The sequence below is a fragment of the Drosophila miranda genome, chromosome XR, assembly GCF_003369915.1.
Source record: "Drosophila miranda strain MSH22 chromosome XR, D.miranda_PacBio2.1, whole genome shotgun sequence".
In the NCBI taxonomy this organism is placed as follows: Eukaryota; Metazoa; Arthropoda; class Insecta; order Diptera; family Drosophilidae; genus Drosophila; species Drosophila miranda.
In genome coordinates, this window is record NC_046674.1 from 42,969,810 (window position 1) to 42,983,164 (window position 13,355).

General features: G+C 48.4%; 1 protein-coding gene across 2 annotated transcripts; it reads right to left on the reverse strand.

Moving 5' to 3' along the window:
- Positions 1 to 6,727: 6,727 nt before the first annotated feature.
- Positions 6,728 to 11,993, reverse strand: LOC117186488. 2 transcript variants are annotated; one of them, XR_004471548.1, is made up of 3 exons: positions 10,968 to 11,993; positions 7,431 to 10,892; positions 6,728 to 7,311 (listed from the first exon to the last, which is right to left on the reverse strand). XR_004471548.1 is itself a non-coding variant. In XM_033387367.1 (2 exons), exons 1-2 carry the CDS (start codon positions 7,442 to 7,444, stop codon positions 6,750 to 6,752), a joined length of 576 nt encoding a protein of 191 aa, XP_033243258.1. In that variant the 5' UTR covers positions 7,445 to 10,102; the 3' UTR covers positions 6,735 to 6,749. The 2 variants fall into 2 exon arrangements, 1 of the variants encoding a protein (XP_033243258.1); XM_033387367.1 differs by lacking the exon at positions 10,968 to 11,993 and having other exon boundaries at positions 6,735 to 7,311; positions 7,431 to 10,102.
- Between the last annotated feature and the right edge of the window lie 1,362 nt (positions 11,994 to 13,355).

A 13,355-nucleotide genomic window follows, 5' to 3' on the forward strand; every position in this document is an offset into this window, starting at 1 on the left:
CCGTTATGTTTTGGGGTGGAACAATCGATAAAAAAAAAAAAAACGAGTAGCAGGGGGAATCGGGATTGTACCATGCGCAAGCACGGCCAGTCGGAATCATTAGGACAAGAATAGCTGTATATCTCTGTAAAACCGCACGTGAGGCCGCCCATCATTCACGTACAGCCGAGGCTGGCATCCCTAACCTCCCTAGCAATAGCGTCAACACGTGGCCGCCGCGCCCACACGAGGAGGGGAGCGCCGCGGCAAGACGGCAGAGAAAAGGAACCGAGCCGAAGCTGGGCAGAAATCGCTAGAGAGAGAGCGAAATGTACGCGGCGAGCAGCGCGTCGTGAGCGGTAGAGGCCGAGCGAGCGTCGGAATCCTCCCGAAGACCAACCAGCCCGGCTATATATTTCGTACTCAGACCCAAAAGAGGATAGTAATTCAATGCCCGGTCTTCAAAACGATAGCGTGCCCGGTCTTCAGCGTGATCATTCAAAGCCCGGCCTACAAAACGATAGCCGAGAGTGAACGCCCAGCCTTCAAAATGATCAGTCAGCGTTCAGCCATCAACTCGGGACGAGATTTCGCGCTTAAGTCAACGAACCCAGCACGACCAGGACCACAAGGACAATTCTAAGGACAACGATAGCAAAGACTTTTGACCGGCCTAGCAAGGATCAACAGTCAGGACAATTCCAAGGACAACGATAGCAAGGACTATCGACCGGCCTAGCAAGGGTCGATCTCCAGGCTACTATAAAGACCACCGACAACCACGACCATCGACCAGGACCCCAAGCAGCAAGGACTTCAAGGACGCCTCCACCGGACAACCGTGTTAACCGTGCATACTCCGTGCTTCCGTGACTAGCCCCAAGGACTCCGGTATTCAGTGCGTTACCTAAGAAAAGATTCTACCGGAGGGTCAATACGTGATACTACCGTCGGAAACGCGAAAGACCTCGAAGTGCCAGTTCGACCACCGTGCTTCGACATGGGGGTACAGTGGATTTCGTATCGGCGCAAGGACGAATTGCAGGCCATCGCCGCCGAATTCGGCGTCGGTGAAACCGGGACTGTGGACGAACTGCGCAGCCGGATCTCGGCCTTTATCTCGCGCGGTGAGCATCCGACTGCGATCGAAAAACGGATCAAAGAGCTCGGAATGGTCTTCGACAGCGCGCACAGCCCGAGAAGCCCGAGGAACACGTCCCCGTCGCCGGGACCGAGTCAGCGAGAGCGGAAGGAAGGGATCTGTGCGGAGCAGCCTCTATCTATCATAATTCCCGAGTTCCCGCGCGCAGCTGACGGCGACTCTGGCCGGCTTGAAACCACGACTGACCGGCGACATGGTGACAATCACCACCAGCACCGCTTCCCCGAGAAAGCCGGAACTTCGCGACCCGGAAGGGAAGAAATTTCCTTCGCCGCCCTGGCCGATAAACTGCGCAATTGGGGTCTGAAGTTCGACGGACACTCGGATGCGCTGGCTTTCATCGAACGGTTGGAAGAAAGGGTCGACTCATATGGCGGAAGCCCAGCACAACTGCCGCGAGCCATCTCCGGGCTACTAACTGGCAAGGCAGAAGGATGGTTTAGGACGTTCCAGATGCAAGGCAAGCCATGGACCGAGTTCCGGAAGGAGTTCTTGGAGTTCTTCCTACCCCCGCGATACTTTCAGCGCTTGGAAGATACGATCCGCTCCCGTCACCAACGACCCCGAGAAGCCTTTCAGGACTACTTGATCGACCTCCGACTCATGATGCAACGAGCTCAGTATACTCCAGACAGGGAGCTGGACAGGATCTACGAGAACCTTCGGCCGGAATACCAACTGTTCACCCGTAGACATGAGTTCGAGACGTTGCGAGAACTGACCCAATTGATAGTAGCGTACGAGACAACGCGGGACCGCGAACAAACTCACCCAGCTAACGACCGCCCAAATACGAAAGCCAGAACGCCATCATACCAAGGACCCGGATTATCCACCCCACAGCATGCTCCTCCAGACGATACCGGGCCCTCCCGGAGCGCCGAGACGGCCAGCCGCGTAGTGACCCAGGATGGAGACCGGCCGGTGAACACACGCCGGGCCTGCCGGAATTGCGGGGAGGAAGGTCATTTCAGCAGTTCATGCAGGAATCGGCGAGTGCTATTCTGTTGGGAGTGTGGCCGCCGCGGCATCCGGACGATCGACTGCTGTAGGCTATCCGAGTCGGGAAACCAATCAGAGACATACCTCCAGGGCCCCCAGGAGTAACTCATCCCTTAAGTTTGGAAGGAGGCAGGATCGCCGCGCTAGTAACCATCGAAGGAGTACCGCTCACAGCTACCCTCGACACGGGAGCAACGCGGTCGTTCGTCAGTCAACGCATCGCTCATGAAGTAAGTACCGGAGGCAACGCACGGAATATAAGGACTACCGTCCGCCTGGCGGACGGTACAGCAAAGGAGGTGAAGCAAGCAGTTTCGGTCAAGGTACGTCTGGATCAACAGGAAACGCGGGTGATTCTATTAGTCCTACCCATGGTAGTGGACGACATCATACTGGGGCTCGATTTCCTTTGCGGCGTCCAGGCCATAATACAATGCGGACGAGCGTACTTGCAGTTGACCCAGCGGACGATCCGGGAAACCAGTCCAATCCCCACGCCCTCCACGACTCGTCCCCGCATGGTTACTTTTAGCGACGAATGCCCACCGACTGCATCCGCTGCTCCTACCCGCTTGACCAATCCAACTGCGACCCACCGGACGAAGACAACGCACCAGCATCCCAACCACGCCAGACCCAGTAATGTACCAGTGACAACGCACCAGAATCCCAACCACGCCAGACCCAGCAATGTACCCGTGACAACGCACCGGAATCCCGAACACGCCAGACCCATCAACGTAACCATGACAACGCACCAGAATCTCGACCACGCCGGACCCAGCAATGGACCCACGACAACGCATCAGGATCTCGAACGCGCCAGACTCAGCAACGCCACCCGAACCCAACCCACGATTCGATACGACCACGCCAGAATCATCAACGAAGCTACGCCGGAGACGACTGCGACACCGCTGGACACACCCAGGGCTAGTCCGTCCGCCTCGAAGAACGCCCAGAGTAACGAAACCACGACGGAGACGACTGCGACACCGCTGGACACACCCAGGGCCAGTCCGTCCGCCTCGAAGAACGCCCAGAGTAACGAAACCACGCCGGAGACGACTGCGAAACCTCTGGACACACCCAGGGCCAGTCCGTCCGCCTCGAAGAACACCCAGAGAAACGAAGATTCGACGGAGACGACTGCGACACCGCTGGACACACCCAGGGCCAGTCCGTCCGCTTCGAAGAACACCCAGAGCAACGAAGATTCGACGGAGACGACTGCGACACCGCTGGACACACCCAGGGCCAGTCCGTCCGCCTCAAACAACACCCAGAGCAACGAGGATTCTACGGAGACGACTGCGACACCGCTGGACGCACCCAGGGCCAGTCCGTCTGCCTCGAAAACCACCCAGAGTATCCCTACCAAGACAACGGAGCTAAGCCACGACCACGCCAGACCCAGCAGTAACATCAGGACAACGTTTCTAAGTTTCGACCACGCCAGACTCAGCAGCAATACAAGACAACGCATCGAAGCCTCGACCACGCCAGACCCAGCAGCAATACAAGGACAACGCATCGAAGCCTCGACCACGCCAGACCCAGCAGCAATACAAGGACAACGCATCTAAGCCCCGACCGAGACGGACCCGGCGGCGCTAAAAATATAACACGATCGACGCGAGCCAAATCAGAAATGCCCAGCAGTGCGGCTCAATCAGAGCGAACGACCCCACGGGAAACCAGCATCGCTCTACACCACGACCCGCTACGCCTGGAAGACCACGGCCCCGAAGGACATGGGCGGGTCAAGGTAGACCAACTCGCACCTCCCCCCCCAACGAATTATCAACTCGCCCCGTTAGCCGATGCCGCGGCCGGTCGACAACGCCACCCTTTTCGAAGATCAGACTCGACTGACCCTATCACCGTGAACCTCGCCAACATAACATGTGCCCTGCTCGAAGAAAACTCGCCACCGACAGCCCCCATCACCGAACCACCCCTCCCGCCGTGGGTAGCCGAGTTTTTTTTTTTTTTTTTTTTTTCTTTGCACGTTGACATGCAATGACTGCATCTTTCAAGAGGCGATGCAGTTACTGCACCGTCAAGTGGCCCGTGTGACACCAGCAGAAGGCTGTTACGCGCGGATCCCAGGCAAAACGCAGCCCTCCTCCCGCCCAACCGACCGAGGGGCGCTGCCGCATGACGCGCGGTGCGTAGCCGAACCAAACGCGAACATGCAAGAAAGATAGCTATTAGACTAACATTCGAGGAAAATTAGTACTAAACTTACTAAGAAACTAAGCATGCAATCAAAATACAAATACCACTACAATTACTAATTACTAAAAAGGTGTGTAAGGATTAGTAATTTAATAAGAGGAAGAGAATTAGTGGTGGATATAATATGGTAGAGGGAATTATAATCCGAGCATAAGACCCTAAACGGTTCATGCAAGGAATAATTCGATCTACAAAGTGGAAGGAACAACGGTATAAAATTTCTAGTCAGTCTAATAGGAATCGTGAAGTTTATGCGGCTCAACAGATCAGGGCTGTCTATGTCACCCCTGATCAAGTTGTGCATAAATATCACACCAAGCATTTTTCTACGGTTAACTAAGGATGGGAGGTTTACTAATGGTAGTCTACTAGAGTAAGATGGGAGTCTTACACCCGCATCCCAGTTAAGGCCCCGCAGAGCAAAGAGTAAAAAGTTTTTCTGTACTGATTCTATACGGTCCTGGTGTACTTTGTACTGAGGGCACCATACACAGGAGCCGTATTCTAAGATCGGACGGACAAGCGAGGTAAAGAGAGCCTTTGTTATATAGGGGTCGTCAAATTCCTTTGACCACCTCTTTATAAACCCAAGCACGCCCATGGCCTTATTTACCATGGTAGAAATGTGTTCGGAAAACTTTAACTTGGGGTCCAACATAACACCCAGATCATCCACCAGGGTAATTCTCTCAAGAGAACCACCAAATAGGGTAAAGGGAGCCAACAAAGGGCTAGAACGATGAAATGTCATAACTTTGCATTTCGAGACATTAAGGTGTAACAAGTTTGCACAACACCATGACTGAAAGTTATTGAGATCGGATTACAAGCGAGAATGAAATGAAATGTCCTTGTACTGGACACAGAGTTTAACATCATCCGCATACATAAGTACTCGAGAGTATGTTAATACTGAAGGCAAGTCATTAATAAAGAGTGTGAAGAGTAAGGGGCCTAGATGGCTGCCCTGTGGTACTCCCGAAGAAACCTTTACTGGTAAAGAGAGGGAGTTTTTGAAGAGGACTCTTTGAGACCTGGAACAAAGATAGCTAGAAATCCATCTCAGGAGGTTGGGCGGAAACCCTAAAAGGTCAAGTTTATGCGCTAAAAGGGAATGATTTACAGGGTCTAATGCTTTACTAAAGTCGGTGTAAATAACATCCGTCTGTAAGTTACATTGAAAGCCTTTAATAATGAAAGAGGTAAACTCTAACAAGTTCGTGGTGGTTGATCGCCGCCTTATAAATCCATGCTGAGTTGGAGATATAAGTGACTTGCAAAGATGTTGCAAGTGCGGAGTTAATACCTTCTCAAACAATTTAGGAATAGCGGATAGCTTTGCTATACCTCTATAATTTTTTGCATCAGACTTGCTACCTTTTTTATGGAGAGGAATTATAAACGATTCCTTCCAGATCGGGGGGAAGCAAGAAGAATCAATGGACAGAGTGAATAGTTTAAGCAAAGGTCCACACAGAGCCTCGGCGCAGTACCTGAGTACACAACCTGGAACCCCGTCTGGACCCGGTGAAAACACCGGCTTAACTAGTCGAAGATCATGAATTAGGGAACATTCATTTAACAAGGGGCTGAAAATGCCGTTCGACCTCGGTAAACCGTATGGGTACGGATGACCAGAGTAGCTTTCCTCAGAATAGGTGGTTTGGAAAAATTGGGCAAAAAGATCGGCAATTGCCTGATCATTATTTGCCGACGTATTACAAAATGATAGCGAGGATGGGTGTGCGGACGTTCTACGCTTACTGCTTACGAAGCAGTAAAACTGTTTAGGGTCCTGAGAAAAACGTATCCTGCATCGAGATAGGTAGTTCTTATAGCATTGTACATTAAGAACTGAAAAGTTTGAGCGATCTATTACATAGCGAGAGTGAGAAGTAGGAGAACCCACTTCTTGAATTTTTTATAAGGTCTTGATTTTAAGTTTTTTAGACTGGATAACTCTTTGGTAAACCAAGGGGGTTTTCCAGATCTAGTCGGACAAGAAAGCGGGACACAAGAATCGAAAAATGTGCCAAGAGCATTGTTTGTACACGGAGCGTTTTCCGCATTAATGTTAATTCACGGATGGGGGTGTGTTAGTTTTTTCTGCAAACGAATCAAAGTCTATACAAGAAAGAGAAAAGTCGATCGATCCAGTTGAGTATTAGGGAATAACTATTTATTACAAATCTTAGTGCTTGAGTACTGGGCATAAGAGAGAGAATACAGTGGTGAATTTAGTACAATTATGGTGAGAGTAAATACAAAAAGTGAGCGTAGGCTCTCTATTTTACGAGGGTCATTTGAATACTTGTTCCTTAAAGGAGTTTGACCGAACATCCCGGCCCCGTTGAAAGGACTGCTCTTAAACCACCGGAAGAATTGCCAACTTGTGTATTGGCCTGCAACATTTTCCATTTGCAGTGCGGAGGTGCACCACCCGTACAAGTCCATCCTTCCCAAGCACAGTAGACTGCACTCGGCCTAGTTTCCAGCGTAGCGGTGGCAGGTTGTCCTCATGGATGATGACCAACGTGCCCTCAGTGAGGTTCGTTGAGGGTGCTGTCCACTTCGTGCGCGATCGCAATTCGTTGACATAGTCAGCAGACCATTGCTTCCAAAACCGTTGCTTGACGGCCGTAATCGCATCGTAGCGGTCCATACTTGACAGCTTGATATTCTCGAGGGACCTTTCAGGTAGTGATCGCAATGATTCGCCAACCAAGAGATGACCAGCCGTGAGAGTGCTATAGTCATTTGGGTCTGACGAAAGCGGCGATAGCGGGCGCGAGTTGAGGATCGATTCTATCTCGACGACGACAGTGCTCAACTCTTCAAAGGTGAACCTGGTGTTGGCCAGCGTACGATTTAACAGCCCCTTTGCACTCTTGACTGCCGCTTCCCAAAGGCCTCCGAAATGAGGTGCCCTGGGGGGAATAAAATGGAAATTAATAAAGTCAGATGCGCAAAATTTATAGATTTCATCTTGGGTCTGCTTTAAAAACATAAACTTTTTTAGTTCCTGCAGTTGATTCAATGCCCCTACAAAGTTAGTGGCATTATCGCAGAAGATGTCTGTCGGCAGCTTGCGACGACCTCCCATCCGTTTCAATGCGTTTAAGAACGCCTTTGTTGACAAATCAGAGACTACTTCGATGTGAACGGCCTTGGTGAGAAGGCAAACGAACACGGCTATGTATGCTTTTGTAGGTCCCTTTCCTCGAATGCGTAGATATGTGTTGATGGGTCCACAAAAGTCAACTCCACAGCGTTCAAAGGGTCGAGCCGGAGCGAGTCGCGTAGGCGGTATTGAGCCCATGAGTTGTTGTAGCAGCTTCGGTCTGTAGCGAACGCAGTGTACACAGGAGCGAACAATTCTACGTGCCAAGTCTCTGGCGTTAACGATCCAATACTCCAAACGAATGAGAGCGACTAGGGCTTTAGGTCCAGCGTGATAGTTCCGAAGATGCAAATGGCGAATATAGTTCCATACAAATTTGGACTGACTAGGCAGCAGCAACGGATGTTTTTGACCGTCTTGTAGGTCTGAGTATTCCAAACGTCCACCAACCTTGATAAGTTCGAATCCGTTCACGACTTCTAAAAAGGGAGTAAGAAACTTTAAGCTGCTTTTAATGGTTTTTGCTTCTGAAGTAAACGGATGTCCTCTACAAAATGAGTTTGTTGAATGTTCCAAATAAGGCAATGTGAAGCAAATCGAAGTTCATCTGGCGTCGGTGAGGTTGTGGTGAACGTCGATTGCTTCCGACATCTCCTTATGAACCTAATCATCCAAGCAATGAGACGCAGACTGTGAGTGTATGAGCTGATATTATCGACGATGTTGAGGATATTATTTGTCTCGTGTACGGCAGCAAACAAACTTTTCCGATTCTCCGAGTTAACCACGTCCATGTCAATATCAAGTTTTCCACCAGTGGCGGGCCAGTTTAGTGAATCTTCGACTAGAAACGTAGGACCCGAAAACCATGGAGACTTAATCAACTCGCTCACGTTACAGCCTCGCGACAGAATATAAGCAGGGTTTTGATGTGTTGGCACATAGCGCCATTTTCCATCAGACGTTAAATCCTGAATATCGGACACTCGATTTCCAACAAAGGTCGATAAGGTGACTGAGTGTTGTTGCAGCCAATGCAATACGAGCTGTGAGTCGCTCCAAAAATAAGATGTGATAGTGTGTTTACTGAATATGGCCTTGACTTTGTTATACAACTGAGAAAGTAGATGTGCGCCGCATAGTTCAAGCTTCGGAAGAGACTGTTTCTTCACTGGTGCTACTCTAGACTTAGAAGTGAACAATTTCACTGTGACCTGTCCAAGCGAATTCTCCGTGCGCACATAAACACAGCAGCCGTATGCCCGAATCGATGCGTCGCAAAATCCATGTATTTGAATGCTACTAGTATCAGGCTGCAAACAAAAACGAGGTACCGCTAGTGACGACAGTGAATTCAGCGATTCCAAACACTTGCTCCATGCGTGGCTTAAATTCTGGGGGACAGACTCGTCCCAGTCGAGTTTCAAAAGCCACAACTCCTGAAGAATGATCTTAGAGACAATGACTAACGGTGATAGCAGACCGATTGGATCGAATAGCGACGACGCAGTAGACAAAATTGTTCGTTTTGTGGTAGTGGGATAGACTTCCTTTGGATTAAATGTGAAACTAAATGCATCACTTCGTTGATGCCAAGTTACGCCGAGTGTGCTGCTGACTGAGTTTTCTGAAATGTTTTATTCCTTGGTAGATTCGTCTTCCATCACGCCTGGATGATTTGAATGCCACTTGCATAATGGAAACTGACCACGAGCGAGAGTTGATGTGATTTCAGTTTTTAGTTTGAAGAGTGTATCTATATCATCAGCCCCACACAAAAGGTCATCGACATAAAATGCAGTTTTAACAGCAGCAGCCCCTAATGGCCATGCATCCTTACAATCCTCAGCCAAGTAATGCAAACTACGAGTTGCGAGAAATGGGGCAGACGCAGTCCCATATGTCACTGTATTGAGTTGGTAGGTTTGAAGATCCGTATTTGGAGATGCTCGCCACAAAATGTACTGGAATTTTCTATCCTTCTCACTCACAAGTACCTGCCTGTACATTTTTGTGACGTCGGCTGTGATGCCGAACCTATGCATGCGGAACCGCAGCAATTGCAAGTACAACTCATCCTGAATGTTAGGGCCGACTAAAAGTAGGTCGTTAAGTGACCTTTGAGATGTTGTACGGCAAGAGGCGTCAAAGACAACTCTGAGCTTCGTCGAGGTACTGCTTGGTTTCAGAACGAAATGGTGGGGTATATAATAATGCGGTTCTTCCAAGTTAGGATTCAGTACGAGGGACATATGGCCGAGACTTTCATATTCCTGCATGAACGAGATATACTGCGAGCGAATTTCCGGTAGACGAGCGAGACGTCTCTCAATGGCAAAAAATCGAGTTCGAGCTGTATCGAAGGAGCTTCCAAAACAACTTGGATCTTCTTGAAATGGCAAGCGAACGACAATCCGCCCACTGGCATCCTGATGTGTTGTGTCCCTGAAATGGTCCTCACAGCGACGATGATTTGGGAGCATTCTAGCGCTTGGATCGACAAATGAGTTCACTTTCCATAATTGCTGCAAATTCTTGTCGATCGACTCTTCTACAGTCGCCAAGCACAATGGTGGCTGTCTGTTATATTGCCACTGGTACCTCCCAGCAACAACCCAACAAAAAGAGTCTTCTGCAAAGTGGGAAGATTTGGACCAATGCGAATCTGGCCAACAGCTAGAGCTCCATAGAAGGCTTCGGTCCCCAGTAACAAATCAATACGTTTAGTCCTATAGAACGATTCGTCAGCCAATGGAGTGTTAGCTGGTAGGTTCCAATTCGATATGTCGATCTCACTATCTGGCTGGTAGGCAATATGGGATGTGATTCCAAACTGGAGAGTGAGCTGATAGCCGGAAGTACGTGACTTAATAGAGGTAGTCGTACGAGCCTTCAAACTAGTAAGGGAGTCCAATGTGGTGTTTTTCACGACGAAGGCGAAGCTTTTGTGCAAAGGTTTCGGTTACAAAATTAACCTGAGAACATGAATCAAGCAACGCTCTACCGAGTTTGTATTCACCTGTGGCATCCTTTACCAAAACCATAGCTGTTGCCAACAAAATTTGATCATCTGCTGCGATCTCCATATGAGAGTGTGAAGCAGCTTGATGAGCCGTTTGCCAGGAGGGTTGCGCTGGTTGGAGTACCGGTTCAGTAGTTGAAGATTGTCCTGCTGATGATTGGGGTGGCTGTTGCGGCTGAGAGTGATGCAAAGATGAATGATGATTCCGATTACAGGATCGGCAACGATGAGTCGATGAACATTACGCCACTCTATGACCATTTCCAAGACAATTGGTGCAGAGACCGAGGCGTTTTGCATTGTCGTACCGTTGGTTGCTGTTCATAGCCTTGAACTGAGCGCAATTAGAGATCTTATGGCCAGAACTAGAACAAAGTGTACAAGACGGATTAGTGATAGCAAACGACAAGTTTATTTGGTGATTAGAATGACGATTTGACTTATTGGATTCAGCCTTTCGTTGTGACGAAGTAGCAGCCGAGTTTCCAGACGAATGGAGAAACTGACAGTGGCGTTCCAAAAGCTGTGTGCATGCTAGCAAGGTTGGCAGAGTTTTGTAGTCCTGCGATTCCTTCCACTTGTTCCGAGTTTGCTGATCACACTTTTCCATTATAATATATATAACCATAGCGTGAACAATGTTCTCAGGTTTGCCGATGGACTCCAGCGAGCTTAATATAGCGGATGCCTTATCCACTAGGCTGTGAAGCTGCTGACTGTTTGACCTTTTCACAGGTTGTAGTGCAAACAATGCCTCAATACCTTCTAAAAATATAAGAGTAGGATTATCAAAACGGCTTTTGAGTTTTGCTAGGGCCTTCGGATAGTTTTCGCTTGTAACCTGGAATGCCTGAATTGTATCTAATGCCGGCCCCGTGAGGCAGGTCAGCAAATAATTAAACTTTTCTATATTAGACAATCCAGACTCACGCACAACAATTTGCTCGAACGAGTGAAGAAATTCTTATAGTTTGCATATGTTCCGTCGAAAGTGGGTAGCGACAACCTTGGTAACGATGACTTCACTGGCGGTGGGTGGTAGTAAGGCGCAACAATGCTGGCGTTCAGATCTCCTCCCATTTTTTCCTTTATGGCTAGCTTGATTGCTATGTATGTATCCTCCAAATCTGCCCGTCCTTCATCATTCGGACTAAGGTCTTCAATATAGCTTGGACATTTAAAACATTCTTGAAATACGTTTCTAAGATGTTCAACCGATAGCGAAGCTCATCATTGCATATCGGGGTTTCCGATTTAGCATCTACCACAGATTTGATCCGAGTTATATTTCGTTTTATATTGCTCCGTTGGCGTTTTAAGTCTTCGAGCGTCGTCATTTTGTTGTGTAGTGTAATTACGCTGACACAGAACTAGAGCTTCCAAAAATAACAACAACAAAAAACGCAGCAAGCAGCCGCAGCTAGAGCACAAATCCAACGGTGAAAGCAAAAGCAAAAAATTCCAGCAGCGGCAACGAAAGCAAAACGAAGGTGAAACGGTGGAATTCCAATAGAAAGAATGCGTTGATCGATGGACCAAAGCAGGTAGCTGCAAAGCGAACGAACCGAGAATGCAAGCGCCGTTGAATGCGTTGTGGGTGACAAGCGAATGATAAAATGAAGCGAGAACGGCGAGAGCAAGGCGAGGACAACGATCCCGCGATCTAGACAAACAATTCTGATACGGTTTTCGGAACTTTCGATTGCAGCTGCGAGACGAGCGAATGTTGTAATTGTTGCCTTTGTAGATTGCGATTAGTTTAATTGTTCACAGAAGAATTAAAGTAACACACGTGCCCCACGTTGAGCGCCAAAATGTTTGTACACGGAGCGTTTTCCGCATTAATGTTAATTCACGGATGGGGGTGTGTTAGTTTTTTCTGCAAACGAATCAAAGTCTATACAAGAAAGAGAAAAGTCGATCGATCCAGTTGAGTATTAGGGAATAACTATTTATTAAAAATCTTAGTGCTTGAGTACTGGGCATAAGAGAGAGAATACAGTGGTGAATTTAGTACAATTATGGTGAGAGTAAATACAAAAAGTGAGCGTAGGCTCTCTATTTCACGAGGGTCATTTGAATACTTGTTCCTTAAAGGAGTTTGACCGAACAAGCATTGTATAAAATGTTTGTGCCTTTTATGACATCAGTGCACAAGTACAAAGCGGACCAATCAAAATCCCTAATGAGGTTATTAAGCTTCGCAAACTCGGCTTTACGAAAGCAGCGGACACGTTCAGGTAGTCTACTCGACCGATCCAATACAGTTGGTCCTATATCTAGCGACACCTCGAAAGTGGGGTGGTAGGCGTCTTCAGGTATAGTGAGCGGAAGGGCTCGGGTTAACAACACTATGGTCGGATCCGATACAAAGCACAGATCAAGCAATCGACCCAAGGAATTTTTCACATGGTTGACTTGAGACAGGGACAGGTCAAGCCAGCCGTCAACAAAGTCATGTCGTGACATGGGCACTAGGATACTAGACTCGTTTACCGAAGACCAAACAGTTCCTGGCAAGTTGAAGTCACCAAGAACTATCATACGATCTTTATCAGATAGCGAGGAAGAAACAGCGGTTAAAGCGGACAAGTGCTGCTCATAAAGATTTCCGAACAAGGAATATACAAGGAATGAATATAGTGAAAGCGGGAAGAATCAGTTTTACACACAGGTATTCCAGTGCGTGTTGAACCTGGACTGTGAAGTGTTCAGACGTGAAGTTAGAGTCCACTGCAATTAGAACCCCCCCTGCACGTCGAGACGAACGGTCCTTTCTAAAAGTTGTGTACCGACCTGCCAAAACCTCGGAACTAAGAATGTTCGGC